General features: G+C 36.4%; 1 protein-coding gene across 4 annotated transcripts in view; it reads left to right on the top strand.

Annotated features, from left to right (window-relative positions):
* The window catches only part of Graf (GTPase regulator associated with FAK), a 178,544-nt gene that overhangs the window by 134,670 nt on the left and 19,817 nt on the right, over positions 1 to 24,057 (top strand). For 3 of the 4 annotated variants that reach the window (XM_083143835.1, XM_083143830.1, XM_083143821.1), the window contains 8 exons: positions 519 to 616; positions 1,806 to 1,887; positions 11,715 to 11,817; positions 12,416 to 12,637; positions 18,165 to 18,270; positions 19,005 to 19,164; positions 20,241 to 20,462; positions 23,404 to 23,674. In XM_083143835.1, coding sequence (XP_082999961.1) covers positions 519 to 616; positions 1,806 to 1,887; positions 11,715 to 11,817; positions 12,416 to 12,637; positions 18,165 to 18,270; positions 19,005 to 19,164; positions 20,241 to 20,462; positions 23,404 to 23,674 — 1,264 coding nt within the window. The remainder of the gene's footprint in view (positions 1 to 518; positions 617 to 1,805; positions 1,888 to 11,714; positions 11,818 to 12,415; positions 12,638 to 18,164; positions 18,271 to 19,004; positions 19,165 to 20,240; positions 20,463 to 23,403; positions 23,675 to 24,057) is intronic. The other variant, XM_083143826.1, reaches the window with a different exon arrangement.

The raw sequence follows: 24,057 nt of genomic DNA, 5'->3' as shown, positions 1-24,057 counted from the left end.
TTTTCCAGGGTGGGTGATCTAAACTTGGAATTTTTTTTGCCTTATCCCCACATAAAGTGACTCTTTGGCTCACCCAGCCTCAAGTCAATGCCTACGTGGGGTGGGGAGGGTAAAGGTGACCGGAGCAGGATGCTGATCAAATCACCTCCAAAATGGCCGAGATTGAGAATGTGTGGGAGGTCCTAGCTCCACATCCCCTAAATGTGCCTTCATGGCACTGTGCTATGTGTACGGTGAACTTTAACTTTTTTTTTTAAAAAAAAAACTCTTGTTTTACATCAGTTTCAGAAACTGTCTAGAGTAACATTTCCACAAACCTAAGTCACCACTGCCAACTGTTGAATACAATATACAAGTTACAGAACCTTGCAGTAAGGTAAACTGAGAAGTCTGATTCAACAGTTTGTATACACATGAGTCAAATGTTGGCATTTTCTTTTTTTACCTTGTTCATATATTAAATAGTTTTAAGTGCTGCTGATCCTTAATAAGATATTCTGTTGCCATCTTTGTTTCAGAGTACAAATAATGAAACTGTGAAGTTGGAGTCCTGTACTCGAAGAATGTCAGATTCTATAGAAAAACGTTTCTGCTTTGATATCACAGCTGCAGACAGGTAAGTGTTAAAATATCTTTTAGATATGTTTTTACCTACATGCTAGAAGCATTTCTAACGTAAGTGATGTTTTTCACACCACAACAGGAGTGATGAGTAATATGGAAGAATGCGAGGCCAATAAATGAATATGAAGTTGCTGGTAAAATGTCCTTTAATTTGTAATGTGTTTTATATGTGCAACTTATATTGTTTATTTGCTAGTTCAGTGGCCAAGCACATTAAGTGATCGACTTTCGATCCTGCTACCAAAGTTCCTGATTTGCTTTATTTATTTATTTTTTTGTGCCACTTATGGCTAATTGCAAAGATGGGGATGAGGGATGATATGATGAAAGTGATGAATGGGCACGCACAAACATCCATGCCCAGGCCGTGATTCGAACCCGGGACCCCTGGTGTCGTAGCACGATGTGCTAACCACTCTGCCACGGGGCCGGCAAAGTTCCCGATTTAAATCCTATACTTGGCATTAGTGTTCTTTGTCCACATATAAATTTCATCGTATCATCCATGCCCATCGTCACAAATGAATTGATTTGCTTCGCTTTTTGCTACTTTCGGCTAATCGCAAGGATGAGGATGAATGGTGCTAAGATGAAATGGATGAAGGGATGATACAACACAAGCCTCAGAGAGGTTTATACTTGCTGTAAGTTCAAGTGCCAGAACCTTGTTGGCCTGCAGCACTGCAGTTATCGTAGTGTACTGTGAGGTTGACTGAGGTTACATATGTACCCTTTACACCAACACCCCCTCACCCCATCATCACGATTAGCAAGAATTACAAAAAAGTTATGCTAAATAACAAAATACAAATATATACATTGTATTGTTTATGTTACATTGTATAACTAGAAATATCACATAACATTTAAAAGTATCAAAATTCCTGTCTGCAATGGTTTTTCAAGTTTTCACTTACTATATTGATGTAAGTATTTCTTCAACCATATACACAATTACTTTTATAAATTTTATTTATTTATTTGCCAAAAGGTTTGCTCCCTGGTCCTATTTATAAACAAAGCCTATCCAGAGTCCATTTATTCTCATTTATGGAAAGTACTAGAAAATTTGTGCAACATAAGGTTCTTTGTGACAAGAATGTGCTAAATTTGTGATATCATAACATTGTTATCTATATTGTTCATGAGAATCTCATCCATGTTCAATGTGTATTCTGCAGACCTGGTGTCACATACACGCTTCAGGCATTGTCAGAAGAAGACAGGAAGCTGTGGATGGATGTAATGGACGGAAAGGAACCTGTAAGTAAAGACTCATTGGTATGTAGTTAGAGCCGCATGCACTCATTTCTTCTTTCCCTGCACTTTATTGTCTCGTTACCTAATTTGTCAAACAGACAATGACTTGTGTTATTGGTTGCTATGGTTGTTTATCTGCAATTATGCCTCACAGTTATGTCTCTCACAACTCTCCTCTACCTTCCTCCTACTTGGTTAAGTCACGTCTCTATGTTAAAACCCTTACCACATCTTGCCCTCTCACTACTCTGGATTTCAGCTTGTGCTGATGTTTTCATTTCCTTGCAGGGGTGCCCACAGGAGGGAGTAATGGTGCTGACCGTGCCATCAAAATTATGGGGGAGGGATTTTTCCTTAATATAAAATTCAAATTGTATATATTTTCCTAAAATATATGTAATTAATGAAATAAAATGTTCAGTAAAGCAAGAAAAAAATGATTTTCAGTTAGACATGCTGTCATAATAAAATACTTTGTGGGGATATGACATGATCTGAGGGGTACCATTACCTCTTGGGGGCACCTACTGGTGTATGCAGGATTCCTTTTGGAGGCACTGATATAGTAAAGGTGGATATTCCGTAGCTGTGTTTTAGGGGGTAGGATACACAATGAAATATTTAAAAAATACCATTTTGAAGATTCTATTTAGAAGTTCAAAAACAATAATGTAATCAGGGTTTATTTAGCTGGGGGTTGTGACTGTCTTCTACATTCACAAATAACCAATATTTACTTTATTTCGATTGCGTACAAGTTTATAAAATTAACAGGGAACTATTGAGATTAAGAACGCTGTATCATTGTCGATATTTGTTTTAAGTTGTTGATTCCGATTCGTTTTTGTTATATATGTAAGAAGATTGAATTAAAAATGTCTTGTGTTAAAAATCGAAAAATGAGTTTATATCAAATGTTATAAAGTGAAATAATATTTTGGAAGTTGAGTTGTGTTGCTTAATTCTTGCAATGTAAGTATAATAACATTATGAAATCCAGTTGAGCGCTGAGGACTTGCAATTTAATTCTGAAATTGTGTTAGTCTGCTCATACTTCGCGTACAATATATATTCAGTGAGAAGTATCGTTGCAAGAAATTGGTGGCCAGTGTGCGGGAATTTGGTTACACTGAAGAATTATAAATTTTAGACTTATTAGTGTCCCTTCCTTTGTGTACTTCATATTTTCGTTCTGTTGTCGTGAATACAAATTAGTGCAATGACAACGAAGAATGTTCCTATCGTGCCATTACCTACGGGCACTTCAGATTTTAATGCTCAATTATTGGTCATGTTTCGGGAATTGAAGGAATCGAATGACAGCGTAAGGCAAAAGTTGTCCGAGCTTGAAAAATCTCAGAAAAAGCAGTTGTCATCTCAGAAAGAGCAGTTGTCTGAGCTTGAAAAATCTCAAAGAGAGCAGTTGTCATCTCAGAAAGAGCAGTTGTCAGAGCTGGAGAAATCTCAAAGAGAGCAGTTGAAAGAGCAGTTGTCAGAGCTTGAGAAATCTCAGAGAGAGCAATTGTCAGAGCATGAGAAATCTCAGAAAGAGCAGTTTGCAGAACTTGAAGACAGAACAGTGAAGTGTATGGAAAATATGAACAACACTGTTAAGGAGTTGGGCAACTCACTCCGGATGGAGATTGGGCAGGTTGCTGAAGCTTGCCAAACAGCAAATGATCAAATAAAAGGACACGTTAAAGTGTTGGATGAAAATTTCCAACAGTTGAATATATCTGGTGAAGCGAATACCAACAGCATTCGTAAGTTAGAAGATAGTGTTGCTGGATTGGGTTTGCAGGTAAACGAGCAGTGGAATGTTATCAGCCAGATTAGGGAAAGTAATAATGAAGGTTTAATTCAACGTGTTGAGATCTGTGAAGCACGATTAAGTGATGTAACAGCTAAACTGCTGATGACTAATACTTCAACAATCCATAAAGCTGCAGGGAACAATGGCAACTTTACTGAAATTTCACGTAATCCAGAGCATCCTGTACGTTTATCCTTGTCATCTTCCAGTGCTTCAGAAGATGAATCTTTTCCATTGCATATGTCAGGAAAACGTATATCTACAGGAAATCCTAAATCTAATTTGTCAGCTCCTACTTCACCAGTTAATTCTCGATTAAAGAAGCCTCATAAAACTTCACATGTTAGTTATATTGATCCAGCAAATAATGCTTCACAATCTAGCAATATAGACTCTGATATGTCTGAAGTAAACAAAACTAGATATAATTCGCAAGCAACTTCTGGCAAACGATTTAAACCTAATTATAACACGAAGCACCATAGGCACGCTACTATCATTGATTCTGAAACAAATAAACCATCTACTTCTAAGGAACAACCACGAAAGTATCTACGGTTGAATGACTTGAATATGTTGCCTAAATTTTCTGGAAATCCAGAGAAATCTAGCCCAAGGAAGTTTATTAAAACCTTAACTTCACATTTGGATTTGCTTCAGATTCCAAACGTTCAGAGATTGGAATGTATTCGGAATTGTTTTCAAGGGCCAGCCGAGGGATGGTACAATACGCACGTGGATTCCTTTATGACATACAAACATTTTGTACATGAGTTTCTGAACCAGTACACTTCATACTCATTGACGCAGGCTCAGTTGTCCGAATTGAGGAACAGAAAGTATGATCAAAATAGCGGTATGAGCATGGAGGCGTTTGCCACTCGTACTTATTCAACATATTACAATTTGGTAGAGCGTCCTAAAGATGCAGAAGTCATAGACATTTTGATTAATCAGTTTCCATCGATTACGGCACAGACGATATTAGGTGCTGGCCTAACGAAGGTTGACGACGTTATTAATTTATTGAAGAGACTGGATTTGATAAAGACCAGATCTGGTAAGAAGTGTGATTTGCCTAGTGATTTTGAAGTGAGAACATCCAGATTTACTAAGGATTCAAATGCGTCAGATTTCAGAGATAAACAAAGGTACAAAGTTCAGACAGTTAACACGCAACCAAGAAACAGCGATCAAAATCCTAATCAAAGGAATAATGGACAGTTCTCTCGCAACAATAGAGATTCTAATTCTGGTTCTACATCCGGTGGTAACTCGTATAATAGAGGGCAAAATGTAAATGACAATTCTGATCGGCGTCAGGACTTTACATTCAGAAGAAGGAATCAAAATAATTATGGCAATCAACAGTTCTTTAGAAGAAATTTAAATGCAAATAACAGAAGTTATAACAATACCCAATTTCGACGAGACAGTGCGAGACCACAGAATGATAGACGTTCTAATACAAGGCAAGGTTATCTACAAACGAGGTCCAATTCAGATCCTAATGTGGCTTGTTTGCCTTATTCCCCGAACAATAGTCAAGGTTTAATCAGTGAAGTAAATTTATGTTGTAATTGTCGTCAACCCTGTGAACAATCATTCGCTTCTCTAAACAGTAATGCTATTTCAGGTAGCCGATTGAATGAAAACGCTGTTTCATTTGATCCCAGAGAAACACAAGTTAAAGAATTAATACAACCAGCGATGGAGTCACAGTCAAACGAACGCCGTGGGTAAATGTAGCCCGATTTACTCGCAGTGATAATACAGAGGGCTGTGTTGCAAGTTTTAACACAGAATATGGTTCACAAAATGTTCAGTCACAAATTACAAATATTTTTCCTGTATATGATAATTTTAAAGACAATGACCAGCTAGCAGTGTTTTTCCAATTGGAATGGTACGAAGAGGAACCCACTTGGACCATGGATGATAGTGGTGTACCATTTCCTATTACCGATCAACCTGTTATTTTTGGGTCCATTTGTAATTTAACAATTCGATGTATTATTGACAGTGGACGTCAATGTAATCTAATGAGTTACGAATTATGGTGCAGTATCAAGTCCATTGTACAAAGTGCGAGATTGGAATCCATAGATCAGGTAAAATTATTACCATTTGCTGGACAACAAAAATTTCGAGTTGTTGGTAGGAAAATCCTTCACCTTTCAATACAGTCGGAGACTTTTCCGTTGGAAATGTTTGTGTTAAAACAATTACATGCAGATATAATTTTAGGTATACCATTCCTTAGGCAATATAAAGCTATACTGAATTTCAGACAGGAAGAAGTTACGTTGGTATTTCCTGCAAAACAAGAGGTGACACAGTCTTTGTATCGACTGAAGTCTAACGATCAGCATGTTGATAAAAGGGTTCAGTGCATTACGGCAGAAAATTTGCTGATGAACACAAATTCCGAAGAAATCTACATAGTAACTGAAGAGAAAATTGTAGTAAACTCTCCGCACGTCAGCAAGCGCTCTTACGTGAGTTGCTATTAAAATATAGAACACAGTTTTCGAATAAGCCTAGACCCGCTAATGTTGAACCATACAAGATAATGTTGGATACTGATTTACCAATTCGTGCTCCAATTTATCCGATTCCTTTTGCTAAAAGAACAGCTTTGGAGAGTGAATTGAATAAGTGGAAGAACTGGGGCATTATAAAGGAAATGTCGTCCCCTTACCTCAATCCATTGCACATAGTTCCAAAGGCAAATGGAGAATGGCGTCCAGTGGTAGACTTCCGTCGTTTGAATCAGCATGTGATTTCCCCTCTCACTCAAGTCGAACCCATAACTGAACTTCTGCAACACTTTCATGGTGCTACATTCTTTAGTTCGATTGATTTATCATGTGGATATTTCCAGATACCGCTAACTCCAGACTCCTATCCATATACGGCTTTTTCATACAGAGGGCGCCAGCACGTGTTCTGTTATTTACCTTTTGGTATTAAATCAGCGGTGTCTGTGTTTATGGATCGCATGAACAACCTTTTTGGACCGGAAACTAGTTCTTTTGTGTTGGTATATATTGACGATATTCTTATTTTTAGTTCGAATGCTAGTGAACATTTCAAACATTTGGAGTATACATTGCAGGTTCTTCGAAAGGCAAATATGTCCATTAAGTTTGCAAAGTGCAAGTTTTTCCAGGAAGAAATTCTGTTTCTTGGACATGTAATATCTGGTACAAAAATTAAAGTGGATCATTCTAAGGATGCAGCATTGTTGCAATTCCCAGTCCCAAACAATAAGAAATCACTGAGAAAATTCATTGGATTGGCGAACTGGAGAAGTCGATTTATTCCTAACTACTCGCATATAGTCACACCATTATACAGCCTGTTACGTAAGGATACTATTTATGAATGGACTCCGATACATCAAGAAGCTTTCGTTAAGTTAAAGAATGCATTAGTAGCTGCCCCAGCCCTACGACAGCCAGATTTCAGTTTGGAATTTTCTATATCCGTCGATGCTAGTCAGAAAGGATTAGGAAGTGTACTGTGGCAAGAAGCAAGTCGACTTACAGTACTCATGAACTAGAGTGTTTAGCTATTCTTTTTGCAGTAGAAAAATTTTCGATATACCTTAAGGGAAGGCATTTCCACATATACTCTGATCATAAGTCACTTTCCTGGTTGGAAACTGCAAAGTCATTGAACCCTCGTTTAACGAGATGGGCACTGAAATTACAGTCCTATGATTTTACCTTTCATCACGTGTCAGGTTCCTCTAATTTTATAGCAGACACTTTGAGCAGGTTCCCAGTGAGTGAATATAATAAAATATCGGGAGAATATTTGTATATAAATCAAGTGATACTAGATTTTAAACAGGAGGAAGTCTCAAATATGTGGTGCTCTGCACAAAGGTCAGATGAGACCTGCAATCGTATTATAAATTCACTTAAGGATGACTCATTGCATAGAATGTCAAGTAAATATTTTCTACATGAAGATATTCTGTTCTACAGAGCAAAGCCTGAGGAAAGATGTAAAATTTTTGTTCCTGAGGAACTTATTCCCTTAGTGCTGCATAAAGTCCATGATTTAAAAGGTCACTTTGGTTATGATAAAGTTTTAGCACAGTGTCAGAAAGTTTACTATTGGCCACGCATGAGAAGGAGTATTCGACGTTATCTAAGAGATTGCTTGGAATGTGCAAAATCTAAGTCAATAAGCCAGCCAATATTTCGGGACGAATACCATATATTATCTACTCAGCCTCACAAATTTCTATCAGTAGATCTTATTGGAAAACTTCCCAAATCTAAATGTTACGAATATTTGTTGACTATTGTGGATATTATGTCAAAATACATTATGATTTATCCTCTGAGAAAGGCCACTACCAGAGAGATTGTTAATCGTTTTGAGGATGGTTATTTCAAGCATTATCCTGTGTGCAAAATCCTTCTGTCCGATTGTGGTAGCCAGTTCACTTCCAAAGAATGGAAGTTGTATCTGATTTCAAAAGGGATAATTCATTTAACAACAACGTCTTACAATCCCAAAGCTAATCCCATAGAGAGGTATAATAAGGAAATTGTAAGATTACTAAGATTATTTTGTCATCGTGATCACACCACATGGTCACTTAAGATTGATAAGGTTGTAAAATTAGTAAATAACTCCTGTTCGAGCATAACCGGTTTTACACCTAATGAATTATTTTTGCACGAGGAAATCCGAGACTCCATAACATCTGAACTCAATTGGCCTGAGGAAATGCGGAAGTTGCCATGGAAGGAAAAATTATATTTGGCAGAGATAAATTCAAAGAGGAAGAAGAATAAATCAAAAATAAGGAATCCTCCCAATGCAGTTAAACTGAAACCAGGACAATTAGTGTTGGCAAGAAATCGACAAATGAGTTCTAAACTGGATAAACAAATTCATAAGTTATTTCAATTATATATTGGACCATTTATGGTAAAAGAAGTTAAAGGAAATGTCGCATCTTTGTACACTTTACATGGTGAAAATTATGGAAAGGTAAATTTCTCTAATTTGAAAATGTTCAACTGTTCCGAGAAGAAGAAAAATCAGTTATTGGGAAGCAATTGTAACGAAGTTAATTGAAGTTAATTGAATTTAATAATTGCATTGATCAATTTAAGCATAAATTTATCTCATTGTGACTGTAGAATGATATGTTTAATTCAGTCATTATAGTTGTGAAATGTGCTACTTTGAGGAGAATGTTTATTAGTAAACTTGTCGCATATTGTTGTATGTCTAAATATTATGCAGGGATCAGGCATGTTTTAACCAAATCAAGGTTAATGAAAATATATATAGGGATCAAATAATGATAATTTGAGGCAAGTTGTTTATCAATGTACTGAAGAGTTTTGTAATGACTCAGTATTTTGTATATTATTTATATTAATTAGTTTAGCCAACAAGGAGAGTGGGTTCTGCAAGGCTACTACTAAGTATTGTTTCACGTATGTGTGAATTATATATGCCTCATAATTTGACCCATAATTTTTATGTCTTGAGAAAACTCCTTGTGATCTGCACATTTTGGATAACATACAGGGTGATCATAAAATGTTTGATCCTCGAGTAGTTTTCTATACAGAGTGGGGGGACTATGTGACTGTCTTCTACATTCACAAATAACCAATATTTACTTTATTTCGATTGCGTACAAGTTTATAAAATTAACAGGGAACTATTGAGATTAAGAACGCTGTATCATTGTCGATATTTGTTTTAAGTTGTTGATTCCGATTCGTTTTTGTTATATATGTAAGAAGATTGAATTAAAAATGTCTTGTGTTAAAAATCGAAAAATGAGTTTATATCAAATGTTATAAAGTGAAATAATATTTTGGAAGTTGAGTTGTGTTGCTTAATTCTTGCAATGTAAGTATAATAACATTATGAAATCCAGTTGAGCGCTGAGGACTTGCAATTTAATTCTGAAATTGTGTTAGTCTGCTCATACTTCGCGTACAATATATATTCAGTGAGAAGTATCGTTGCAGGGTACCACTTTGTTTTTTACTTCTTTAATTTGAAAATTTTTATCTCAAAATTTCAGTGGGGCTGTAACCCCATCAGCTCCCCAACCCTGTGTATGGCAGTGATGGATACCCTGTTTCCTTGTCCTTTCCAAACATTTCACAGGATGAAGGTCATAAATAGCATTTATCTCAGTTTTCTTAAAATATATTGATACAAAACCTCGATATTACTTCTTTCAGAGTGTTAAAAACTGAAAATGCAGGAAAAGTTTATAATATTTTGCTATGTTGGGACCATGAAAATTGAATGTATAATACAGGAAAATGTAAAATATGTGAACTTAAAATTTGGATTCCACTGTGTATGGATAAATCTCCATTTAAGATATATTGTTGTGATGATGTGGAAAAGGAAGAGAAACTAAGAATCGTTGGTAAGGCAATTATGAACAATGGATTCAAGGAAAAACAGATGGAAAGAGAATGGGAGAAAATAAAACAAAAGGAAAAAATAATGAAAATAATAAAGGTAAAAATGGAAGATGAAATAAAATAACATTTATGAATATTTCATGCAGGAATGGAATAGCAGAAAAGACTGTTAAACAAACATTTACATTTCTGTAAGAAATGAAGGAAAATTAGAAGAGAGAAAGCTAACATGTTAGGTTTAACATATTTGAAATCTCCTTTGAATTGACAATTTGTTTTAAAAAAAACTATTTAAATTAGTATAATAACACAAGAGATCCCCTCCCCCAGCACATTTTTTTTTCAATTAATAAAGTAGAGTATTGTAGGATAGTCCAGGTTTTATTAGATTCAGCATTCATCGCTGATAAAATTATATCTGTATAACTAGTTAATTCTCGAGTCATTCTCAAAAGGGGTTAATTGTAAGCTGATATTTCTGTTTCAGCTTTCTTTTTCTTTATAATAATAATAATAATAATAATAAATAACCCTTGGCGTAACAGCTCATGAGGGTCAGGGCCTACCTACCGACTGTTTGCCTCATCCAACCAGTTATGGGGTGACGTGTGGTCAGCATGATGAACCACCTGTCATAGGTTTTCTATGAATGGGTTATGCTACTCATTCATAGCTCCCCAATTTCCTCACAATGGTGGGTGGCCACCGGTCCCATACCCTGGCTGAAATCCCAGGAGAAAAGTTGTTTCTCTTCACTCAGGAGACTTGAACCTGCACACGTCCCGTAGTCAGAACTTAAGCATGATGCCTTAGACTGCAAGGCCAAGGTGCGGGACTTTGTTTTTCTTTATAGAGATTATATTCTTGTTCTAATTGATGGCTAGTTGTGAGTTTAGAATCCTGCATTGTTCACTTTGTATAAATTAATAAAAATTCCAGTTACTTGCAAACAAATGTTTTTGGTTGCCTATCAGTTGTTAATGATATCATTCAAAAACTCGGTGCAAAGCAAAAAATTGTGATTGGCAACAGTGTATATTTGTTCTTAAGTAACTTGAAATTTTTAGTAGTTTATGCAAGGATGTGAATGTTCAACCACATTTGTGTCATCAATGTAAGGATTTCGTTTATGAAAACCTTGCTTGTATATTATTTTTGTTTCATTTTACCCCACCTTTCTTTTAGGTAAATTTATAATAATAAGGAATAATGATGAGATGAAATAGTTGAATTAGGAAGTACTGGAGAACAGCTATAATCTCTCTTGGTACTTGAATCCAGAACATTCATGCTGAAATCTATAATTGAGTACTCAACATTCTCAGCCATTGAACACTTCCACGTGCAGCTGTGTTTAGTAAATAAATGAAAATTGCCTGCCAGAAATGAACATGAGTACAAAAATTATTTTATAAGCAAATTTCTTCTTGAATATTTCCTGTTGTTGTTTTCCTGCTCATGTTGACACTGTTTGTAACTTTCAATCTCTTTAGTAATTGTGAAATATAAAGCTTTTGTAAATACATCCTGATATCATTTGTATTATTCCAAGAATATTTATATCTATAGTAATGTACATTTCTTTACAGAACTATGCATCCCCAGGAAAGGTTCCAAAATCGGAAGAAAGAGTTTTGGATGAAGTTGGATTTAATTTCGTCACAAAATGTATATCTGTATTGGAAAGTAGGGGTATGTATGATATTATTATTATTATTTTAATCATGGGAAGTTAAAACATGTAGATTTAATTATAGGTGTGTTTTTGCTGTGTTTGATACATTGCTTCTTAAGGATGAGTGATAATGGTCGTATATAGTGTTAACCTTTTTTCCCGCAACTCAGAAAATCTCTCGATATCTGCAGCATAAATATTGTGAATCATTGGTTCTTAGAAGTTCTTTTCTTTTAGCATGATTTTTCTATTTATCAGTGTTGTACATTTCACTCAAACTATCCTAATTCCAAAGTGAAAAACTTTTTGTTTTCTTCTTCCAAGGTATATGTTGCCTATTAGTGGCTATTTTCAACAAATATGAAGCACTCCTTTTTTTATCTTTAGTTGACGTAGTGCTCAGGTAGATTTAAATCTATGAATTAGTGACAAATGTTCCTGGGTATGAATTAACTCCAGAAAAAAAGTAGAAAAAATAAAATGTTTTGGATGTGATCCTGAAATCTCTTGTAAACTACTTACATCTAATATAATATAATGGCACTGCTTGTTACAGTTTTCATCTTTTGTTCTTCTTGTGTATTTACTTTAAATATTGTGTGGGTTTACTTTCAGGTTTAGAAGATCATGGGCTTTATCGAGTCGTCGGTGTGAGTTCCAAAGTTAGTAAACTACTACAAATGGGTCTGGACAGAAGAAAAGTGGAGAAGTTGAATTTAGATAACACATATGAGTGGGAAACTAAAACTGTTACCAGTGCTCTCAAGATATACTTGAGAAACCTCCCTGAACCACTCATGACGTTCAGATTTCACAATAGCTTTATAGCTGCTGCCAGTGAGTTGATATATTTCTTTAAAACTCCATTAATCCAATGTACTTGTCAATTTTTTTTCAGCTTAATCTGTTAAATGTTAGTGTCGGAATTAATATTCTTTTATATGTACAGTGAAATTGCGGTTATATGTTTGGCTATAGTACGTTTTTTTTCTGGCGGTCCCTGCCAATTCCCGTAAGGCTGCGTACTATTATATTTCAGTTATACAATTTTCAGATATACGCCAGTTATACATTGCATCTAAAGATATCAGTTTGTCAGTTACGCGGAGATAGGTAATTAACTCTGATACACTTACTATTCATTTTTCCGTGAAAGTTTATTTTCAGCAATCGATTTCGCCACTCGTCTGGTGGCTTTGTCAGGCATGAACTGTCTTGCTGCGGCTGGCATGGTTCCTTCTTCTTCCGTGCTTGTGGCGGCGCTAGTTGATGCAACATTTTCACTTTTTATCATTCTCATGCGGGTGTAGAGCTTCCTTCTGTTGCCGTGCCTCGAGGTTTTGGCGCTGCACAAGGCAGTTCCAGATCTTTGTCGTCTACTTTTGCAGGGTGGTGTTTGCTCGCGTGAGCAGGCAGGCTTTTTTCGAACGTTTGGGGTCTGTGCTTGGTTTCTTGTCACAGGGGGGAGCAGGTTGAGTGGGTGCTTGTTGTTGGAGAAGAGCAGGTTGGGTGGGTATACATACTCCTGATGGCAGGAAGCCAGGTTTTATTGAGGGCCCCGGTATTGGTGTTGAGGTCGGCGGACACGGTCACTATTGCATAGTTTCTTTTGAAAACCTTTCTAGTGTGGATTTTGCTTGCATGATTATTTTAGAAGAGCCTGTACTATGGTTTTCGTCTATGAGGTGGCAAGAAAGGCCTGCTCTTCTCCTCCAAAGCCTGTGGTCAGCATCATGCTCTTTGAGCCTTTCATCAACCTGGCACTTTGTCATCCCTATATATTTGCCTCCACATGCGCAGGTGACCATGTAGACACCACTTCTTGCATTGGGGTCAGTGTAATAACGTTTGAAATTGGTTAGGTGGGAGGACCAAGCACAAGCAGAAGAAGAAGGAACCACACCAGCTGCAGCAAGACAGTTCACGCCTGACGAAGCCACCAGACGAGTGGCGAAATCGATCGCTGAAAGAAACGTTCGCGGAAAAATGAATAGTAAGTGTATCAGAGCCAGTTATACGTTCAACGAGTTCAGTCCCAACAAGGAAAAGACTACAGTTATATGTTTTTAACTGTGCTTGCTCGAAAGAATGCTGCTCGTGGAGTTCAAGATTTCCATGATGATAACATGTGCCACCCATTCCCAAACAGGTTTTCTTATCAGCTGCAACCATGGGACCAGACTCTCGACTTCAAATTCTATTTTTGTCGCTTGCATCGGAAGGCAGGGTATGAGCAATGCACCCTTGAACCAGATTGGCGTGTTCTTTGCATTGCAGTGGGCAAGTCGTATCTGCCTGAAGCAATCTGAAACTGTCAGACAAGTCACTAGTGTCAAACTTCCCAGCCTGTCGTAAACATTACAAACAAACTGAAGAAAGGAAGGGGAGTCAACAGCAGCCTGCAGGTGAGGAGGAGTTCCGCTGGGTCTTATTACCGTCATTTTTAGAGATGATACGGTTGTTGAAAAGTTGCAGTACTTTTTTTTTATGCAAAAAGAAATTGCAGATAAATGAATTATTGAACACAGTGACTTATTTTTAACGTGTGAATGGTTCTGAAGAAAAGCAGCCATCATACTAAACACTGTGTGCATTTTCATTCTGCGAGCGATATTTGAAAATAGCATTTTCTTTCCCTTTTGTTACTATGGGATAAATTGAAAATAAAAGGCTATAATTGCTCAATCACTGCATCTTTTTGAAGAATTTAAATTCTAAATGTAAGAATGAACAATAAGGAACATTTGAAGTAACATATGTCAATTGAGGGCAGGAGCAAAATCCCAAAGTTCTATTTTTTCGTCATTATACAAAATTTCATAATGCCGTAATTTCCATTTTTTTTTCAAACTTGCGGCAGGAACATTTCATATCCTCATTGAGTGGTTTATTGTTGTACTTCCCTCAAAATTTGGTCCATCCAGCGTCCATAGGGCCGACACTAGAAGCAAAATTTCTTAATTACGCCAAATTTCCGAATGCCGTAATTTCAGTTTGTTTTTTTAAGCTGTGGCAGGAGCATTACATATCCTCATAGAGTGGTCTTTTGTCGTGCTTCTCTTCAGTTTGGTCCATCCAGCATCTATAGGGCTGACGCTAGAAGTGAAATTCCATAATTACGCAAAATTTGCGAATGCCGTGATTTCCATTTTTTTTATTTTTTTTCAAAGTTGTGGCAGGAGCGTTACATATCCTCATAGAGTGGTCTTTTGATGTGCTTCACTCAAAATTGGATCCATCCAGCATCCATAGGGTCAATGCTAGAAGCAAAATTCCATAATTACGCAAAATTTCTGAATGCAGTGATTTCCTTTTTTGTGACAGGAGCATTACATATCCTCATAGATTGATCTTTTGTTGTGCTTCCCTCTAAATTTGGTCCATTCAAGGTCCATAGGGCCGATGCTAAAAGTGAGATTCCTTAATTACGCAAAATTTCCGAATGCCGTAATTTCAGTTTTAATATATTTTTTTTTAAAGTTGTGGCAGGAGCATTACATATCCTAATAGAGTGGTCTTCTGTCGTGCTTCCCTCCAAATTTTGTTAACACTAATTATTGGGAGGCACAGTGTATAAATTTTACTCTGCTAAAACCTCTGTCTAAGAATAAGAACAAGAACAATTTCATCTGTCTACGACAATTAGTTCTCGAGATATGATTTTTTTTGTACTTTGCGGCAAGTTTGAAAAGAGCGCACTTATCAAGGCACTGGCTTCAATGGGAATACAAGTGTGCGAGGCTCCGTCCGCTAAAGGTTTTAAGTCCACTTTATGCACAGAAGGCACTAATCGGAATTGGACCTACAGTTTAAAGTGGGATCCAAACTACTATGTGCCTCCACCGGGTATCTAACCTGGAACACCTTGATAGAAGGCAACGACATTACCACGACGCCATCAGGGAGGCAAAAAAATTGTATACATGACCCCCCCTCCCCCCCCCCCCACACACACATGAAAATCCTGGTCACTAACTCTAGTGTTCAAAAGGATTAATCTTGTGTTATCCGCAAGATAAAGAGTTACCCTTTTATTTATCAGCAGGCAAGAAAAGTTGCATCCTTTATGTTGGCGAGTGATTGCTGTCAGAAGCGATATCGGCAAGGGACTGCTTTGGAAGAGCTAGACATAACCAGAGAGCAGCCTCCCTCCAGACAGTCGGGCACCAATGGACAGGTGGCAGATAGAAGGTCCTGCACATTTTAGAGATAAAGCACTTGTTGAAGACACGAAAAAATGTACTACAGCATTCATTTTTTTCAGACAGCGTCGTGCTTATTCCTGAACCAAGTTGCAGAAAGTAAGGGGGAAGGATTAGTGTATTGTAAGGGACACACGAGCAGTATTTCCTATGCAGATAGCTGCATTAAAAATAAGGCTGCTTCATGAAATTATTGCATAGCTCGGCACAGCTACCTTTTTCCCGGCAAACAAGAAAGGAAAGTTTTCCAAGCAAGTCCCCTCCCCCTTCTACTAGGAATGATTACATAAAAGCGTGGGTAAAGAAATGTTAATAGTGATTGAGCCGTTCTCAATTTGTCCCTATATGTTTTTCTGGGGAGAAGGACTATAAAGACACCCGAGTCATGCTTTTAGAATGTGTTAAAACCCTAGAGAAAGCAGCATTTAATGACTATCGTTATGCGGCAGTGTGCTTGTTCCCCGATCGTAAGGCAGGAGTTCAAGGTCGCATGGTGAATGAAAGAGACTGCTGCAAAAGCAAAGAAGAGGGGAGGGAGAGGTCAACTGGCATACGGAACAGGCTTCTGGAAAATTTTGTTCAGCATGGGTTTTTGCAGGGAGTTGGTTGAACGGATTAAGCAGGTAAACATTGCTTGCACCCCTTCCACCCCCCTGGCACCTTCACTGTCTATTTCTCGTAAATTTACAATAATGATTTAGAACAGATTAGTGCAATACAGCAAACTTTGGTTTATATGTAGTACTCCTTTTCTTTTTTTGTGTACTTAATTTTACCATTTTAATTATCCTTCAATAATATGTTTTTCTCAGTTATATGCTTTTACCCTTCTGTCCCCCCATAAAACGTATAACAGATTTCACTGTATGAAAATAATGTGTTGTGTGTATACACCAATACACTAAAAAGACTGAGATGTTTGTGTGGCTTGCTATGGATCAAGTGACTATAGAGTAGCTGTTAAACAATTAGAACCTATTTTTGAGGTGCACTGTGATATCATGAATTGTAAAGAAAATTTTATTAATAATTATACTAGGGTTATTTGAAAAGTTGGGAACACTATAGGATTTCTTTTGAAAATCGAATGTAATTTACAAAAAGCATGTGAAGTAATTCCATGCAGTTTTTTGTTCACAATCGATTTGGCCACCTAGCTGGTAGGTTCGTCAGGCAGGTGGCAAAATCGATCGTGAACAAAAACCGCGCGGAAAAATGAACCATAAGTTTATTAGAGAAAATTACCTCTCTCCGTGTAACCACCCAAAGGATATCTTTTGATACAATGCTTGTAAAGTGTGCCAAAGTAATCTCCACTTTTCTTGATCACAGTGGCCCAATGTTTGGACTAGCCTTCATTGTTCATATATCGGATTACTCATCTCATCTCATCAGAAACATACAGACTGATATTAATGTTTCCCATGAATCGATTTCTTTACTTTTGTGAAAATCCAGTGTCTGGGTTCATGTCACGGCTGTATGGTGGGTGTGGAAGCAGTTCTCACCCAAATTTTTCCAGGTTTTTCACTGTTGGAGGAACATACAGCTTACCACTACATTGCTAAATGAGGACACCAGAGGGATCTGATTTGACTTATTTCCATGTTCAGTTTCAGGGTAGAGTTTTTCAGAAGAGAGGAGTTGGCTAAGATATGTGTACACAATATTCTAGACTGAAGTCTGGTTCAATATGTGCATAATTTTATGGGTGACAATGAAAATTTTATGTGACAATGTGCAAATTTTTTAAATGATCAATGATAGTAGCACCAGTACCGGTCAATACTTTTCTGGAGTCTTGTTGCCACATGGCACTTTTGTGGGTCTAAATATCCTGGAAATTATGCAAAAAGCATAATTTTGATTAATTAGGCAACAACATTGTGAGGAGAAATGTATTTTGTGTTAAGAATATTCTCATGTAAAATTGTGAATAAATATAGCAAATAGTGTAGATTGCTACTGTATAGTTTTCCAATGCAAAACTTACATATATACTTACTGAACAAGTTTGTTTTGAGGGATTGGTATCAGTATTGGTGAGATTCGGTAAGAATATCAGTTCAGAGTGGTATTGGCTAAGCCCTAATTGATAGTGTTAATTTTTGTAAAACCTATGCGACCAAATGAAATACATATTTTTCTCCGTTATTTTTCAGAGCAGGAAAGTGTTGCATTAAGGGTTAATGATGTACATACGTTGGTTCATAGGTTACCAGAACAAAACCTCAGAATGTTAGACATTCTAATTCAACATTTAAGAAGGTAAGCATTTTTTTTTCTATTCACCACCTTTTCTTCTAGTTTTTTTTTAAAAAAAGAAAACTTGCATTTATATGATTGTGTGCATGTAATTCACACACCCCTGGATAAAACTGTGCTATGCTTAACTTAGTTTTGTCACTATCTGTGGTTATCTTGGTACAAAGGGATCATGTTCCAGTTTAGATTTTGAACAGGTAATGTGTCCAAATAACATGTAATAACAAATGTTCATACTTGTTAAAAACAACACAAAACCAACAAACAGCATGTTAAAAAGTACTCTTAAGAGTTTGTCCAAGCTTTTGATTCCATCTCGGAATCATCATCAGGGCTGGTTGAGAGATGCCAAAAGGGACGCAGTTGAGGTTCTGCTGGCGCTACTCACTGTGTCAATTCAATTGTGACAACACAGTATGTTGCCAGCACATGACATACGAGGTTTTTTACTGTCATATAAACAAATGTTCACTTGACAAGAATGAAGTAGCATAATGATTTACATGCAGACACCATTTGCAACTTTTCCTTACGTAAGATAGGAAATAGGATTGTATACAATTCAATTTTTGACTATTTGAAATATCGTTAATAATAATGTCTATTCAGTGTTTTATTACCATTTTAAGTTTTGCTTAGTGTGCTGAATTGTGCTGCTGTTCAAAATTGTTTAATTTTACACTGGAACTTCCAATATGTAAATATATTACAAATTGTGCCATTATATACACTTTCAGGGTTGCTGATAAGGCTGACAAGAACCTCATGAACGTGAGCAATCTTGGAGTGTGTTTTGGTCCAACATTGCTACGACCAGAGGAGGAAACTGTAGCAGCTATAATGGACATTAAATTCTGTAATGTTGTTGTAGAAATTCTCATTGATAATTTTGAAAAGGTAAGCATAGCTAGAAGTAAGGCACAGTTCCTTATTAAAATGTGGGCAGATGGAGAAAAGCTATAAATTTTCAGTTGAAAATGCTTCCCTCAGGGAAGTACATTTAAGGGCAATAATTTATAATTTTGGGAAGAAAACATAGCATGTAGAAAATGAACAAAAATTTCTTTGTGAGATTTGTAGTGTAGCAATTGCAGTTAAAGAACTCTTTGAAATGACTTGTTTTGTTTCATGCTTCATTCAGCTAGAAAGTACAAGTTCAATTTTTCTTGACTTGAACAGTCTATACATTTGTATGTTATATTTATGTTATATTTTTTATGTGGTATACAAGTAGTTTTTTCTTATATTTCTTTTATCATTTATTCTTGTTTAGTTGTGATTTGAGTTTCATCCCGTTTGCTTATTTTAGGGAGACTGTAACCCGAGTATAATAAACAACTAGTTGCATAAAGAAACCCAATTGCTATTGAAGTCTTTGCTGCATTGAATGCTACATTATATCTAAAATTGACTTGGGGATTACATTTATTTCTCCATGCATTTTTTAATGATCAATAATGAGCAGTCATTTTTTGCCATTTTTTTTAATATTTCCATGTCAGAAACATGGGAGAAGAAGTGGTGAAAGGGACCACGTAAACAAGATTTGCAATATCTAGCCCACTAATTGTTAGATAATAAAGAAATTGTATGCATTAAAGTGGAGTTCCTATTTATTTTTACCTATCTTGTATCAGGATTCTGTATCTGTGTCATGTCTTTAGTTACAAAAATTGTGAACATATCACACTGACCATTTGTTTTCAAATGGTAAGAAATGACTTGCCTCTTCACTTTTCTATAAGGAATACACATTACAACATATCAGAAACCATCAAACAGAATTGGCAACACTTTATCTTTGCACATAGAACTTCTTTCAGTCCAAATATCAATAATAATTGATGTAGTTAAATTTAACCTATATATGATATACTGATTGATACCTTTATCTCTAAGAACATTCCAGCAACAAAATTTTATTTGTTCTCCTTTTTATTTTGTACTGTGATAATGTGTTTTGAACCTTTCAGATCTTCAAGTCGAATCCAGAAATCTGCGATGTGCCACAAAGAGAAAGTCATATACAAAGGACACAGGTCACTCCCCCACCAGTCACTGCCAATAATCAAATAAATCATGCACCATATTCCCGATCTTCTCCTCAATCAACACCACCCCCTCCCTCCCAAGTCCATGCGATACGTGGTGTGGGGGCCAAGTTCCATGGAAGCCAACCTGTGACACATGTAAGTGTGAGTTTCATCTTTACATATATGCTTTTGGGTTTAAAATTGCATCTTTAAATTTATCGTAATTAAGGTGATGGACCTTGAGGTGTGAGAAAACTAAAAAAATGGTACGTTTATTCAATACATTTTTTTTAAAAACAAAAGAAATTTTTGTTATAAGTATTCCCCCAGAATCAGTTGTACTGAATTACATTGTACCTTTCTATACTGATGGATCCAACACTTATCCCTATCAGCCTACACTGTGTGGGGATGGGGGAAGGGGGCATACTTTAAACGAGGGCCTCCCTATGGGATAGTGGTAATGCTATCGCTTTGCAATTATGGAGTCTGGTTTCAGTCCCCAGTGGAGACACATTGCGTAGTGATTCAGATCCCAACTTTAAACTGTAGGGTCAGTCCCAATTATCCTATTTAAGCATACAGTGGACTTAAAACATTTCTTTTTTCAATGTTAAGAAAAACCAAGTCTTTGAATGACCATCTGTCACCACTTACAACTCGCAGAATGTGAGAGTTTTGCATCAACTGGTCAACTGTGTTCCTTGCCCTTCTTGGCCTCCATGAATTCGAAGGCTTGTGGCTTTTCCTTCCTCAAGTTGCTTTACCATTTCACAAATTACTTTAAATGAGTGAATTTCAACCATCTGCTGAAAAATGGAGTTCAGCATAATTTTTTTTGGATTCCTACTATCATCATGAATAATCTTGAAAAAATTTATCCTTTTGTTAATTTTTAAAGGCAAATGGAAGGAATTGGTGAAAATATCTGCTGAGATGTGAAATGATAGGAAGGGAGTGCTATGAAACTGTCTGGGTTATGATAAATAGATGAAAGGATGCAATATATAAAAACTCCCAACATAATTTTCCTATTGGTGCAATACGTAAAAGTCCAGCCTTAATGTACACTAGTGTCCAAAATTAAAGCAACAAACAGAAATCCTTTCCTCGTGCGATTTTTTTTTGTTGATAAATTTGCCAAGTTTAACCTGTTGCTATCGTGATTTTTTTGTTGATAAATCCTGGCAGGGGTGCCCACAGGGGGGTTTTATGGAGCAGGTTGCACCATCGAGATTTTTTGGGGGGATTTTTTCCCTTCAAATAATATAAAATTCAACATTTATATCTTTTCCAAAATATATGTAAAAATTTTACACCTTAAATGCACCATATTTAATCCATTAGATGAAGGAATGAAAGTGTTTAGGGCATTATCGAAGGTGGGGGGGGGGGGGGGTATCAAACTCCTATATATTAGGCCTTAACTGATACGTGGGGTCTAAGGGGGATTCTGAATTAAACTTTTGGGGGGGACAGTATCCAATTCTAGGTCTTATATTATGGCGAGTACTTTAGTTAGAGGGGGATTGAGCATTAAATTGAAGGTGGTATCCAATTCTTGTGTATTACTATTGTCTTAGACTGTTGCGGAACCGGTATGGAGACTGAGAATTAATTTTTTTGAGGAGGCAATATCTACTCTTCAATATTAACAGTAAGTCTAAAATTGGCATGGAAATTTTGGTGGTAGGATTGAGTATGAAATTTAAAGTGGGAGATAGAAAGCTCTTGATAAAGTGTTAAATCTTAGATTGTCAAGGGATTTCTGTAGTGGAGAGAGAGAGAGTTCGAACATTACATTTTGGAGACTGTATTTAGCGATAAGGCATCCACACGTTTTCGACCCCGAATGTGCCAAAGGAAAAGCTGGAAAAGAAAAAGACTACATATCTCGGGATCTTAAGAAAGTATTGACACCCCATTAAATTAATATTCTTCAAAGCCTGCAAAGAAATGGATGTAAAAATTTTCTTGCTCGCTTCGCTCGCAATAATTTGTTGCTACAATGTGTGTTTGGCTCTTTAATGATTTGAATATGAAGTTTTTATACATACTAAAGCTGCATTACAAGACCAGCGATATTCTCGATTGATTGATTTGGTGTTTCAAGTCCACTTTATGCACTCTAAGGCTAATTGGGACTAAACCTACAGTTTAAAGTGGGATCCACGCGATATTCTCAATTATGATGAACAATTTTAGGCATGGTCTTGAGTGATGGCACCCCTGTTTAGGGAGAAGGGGCAGATCAATTATAATGTTCAGTAAAGCTAAAGTTACTTTCGGTAGACACACTATCGTAATTAAATATTTTGTGGGGATTACGATATGGTTTAAGGGCGGGAATGATATGATTTGAGGGGGATGCATGACATTATTGACATTATTTTGGGGGGATGGGCACCCCTGAATCCTGGCACGTTAAGGTTAGTTTATTTTCTATCTTAAACCAGTTGTCTATGACATCATAAATATTACTATCACCTGATCGTATTATGTGGTCAAATGGACACATGGGAAAGAATTTCTGTTTGTTGCTTTAATTTTGGACATTAGTATATATTAATCACAAACCAATGCAAAAATTGTGCAGGTAATAGAGGATTCATGTTGTGAATGCATCTTTTTTCGCATACAATCTATGAAGATTTAATTACTGAGGGAGTAATTAACATCTTGCTGATGGTTGTGATAATAGGTTACATTATCTGTTACGTTGTTTCATTAACAAGGATAGAAGTAATAATCTATAATTGAACTAAACTAGGTGATTCATTATTTGTTTTCATAGCTTTGTAGACTGAAGTCTGCTGCTTCCCATTCACATAGCTCCACAAGTGTAGTTCAAGATATAATAAAGAAACCTTTTGGAGCTAAGAAACTTGGACATAAATACTGCAATTACTGTACATTTTCATGTATTTGATGTTAAAAATCGTAAATAATTTCTCTTGTTTGCATCACTTTTTCTTGAACATAAAAATTGATAAATAACTTCATCTACAAGTATTGCATGAAATTTTCCTTAAAAGAAAAACAACTTGCGATATCTTATTTTGCAGACCTTTGTAACATATGCTCTTATTCTATTTGTCCCCAGGCTGTGATAAAATCCTACTATGACGGGCCGCTTTCTGTCAATATGAGTTCGAGTATGTACAATGTACACCAAGCTGTTCCTGTCCGTGATGCTGCCTTCCTTCGGGATCATGGAAACAGTTCATCAGGGCTGCACCAGGCGAACATCAGGGCTGCCGGTGTAACAGCTTATTCCGAAGGAAATCTGCATACCATGTCTCAGGGATCACATGCACACAGCCCTCGTCAGCAGCATCCCAAGCAAAAGACTGCATTCCACTATAATCCAATCAGTAAGAAAGTTAATTTTTTTTTTGAACCCCTTCATTGGATCATCTATAAGTTCTTTGGTTTCACAACAGTGATTGTATAAAGCAGTGTTTCCGGCAACTTGTGACGTGGTTACAAGCTTGTTTATTAATGAGTGATATTGAGTTTGTGAAGAGCAAGCATTTCATAATTATTATGATAAAGCTGATACTGCTGAAGCTCCAAAAATTTTCCATCAATAGAGCTGTTCATGAATATGTATTGATGTCAATATATAGGCCAATAAGTATTCCATTGGGAATATATCATTTCCATCTACAAGTTCTATTTTAGAACATTCTTTATACAGAATATATAAAATATCTACAGTCTAAAATATCAAAATGTGTAAAACAGCTTTGCTGTC

Source organism: Lepisma saccharinum, chromosome 1, assembly GCF_977018435.1.
Source record: "Lepisma saccharinum chromosome 1, izLepSacc3.1, whole genome shotgun sequence".
NCBI classification, from domain to species: domain Eukaryota; kingdom Metazoa; phylum Arthropoda; class Insecta; order Zygentoma; family Lepismatidae; genus Lepisma; species Lepisma saccharinum.
The sequence above is the reverse complement of the archived record's forward strand: the minus strand, read 5'-3'. Positions and strand labels throughout refer to the sequence as shown.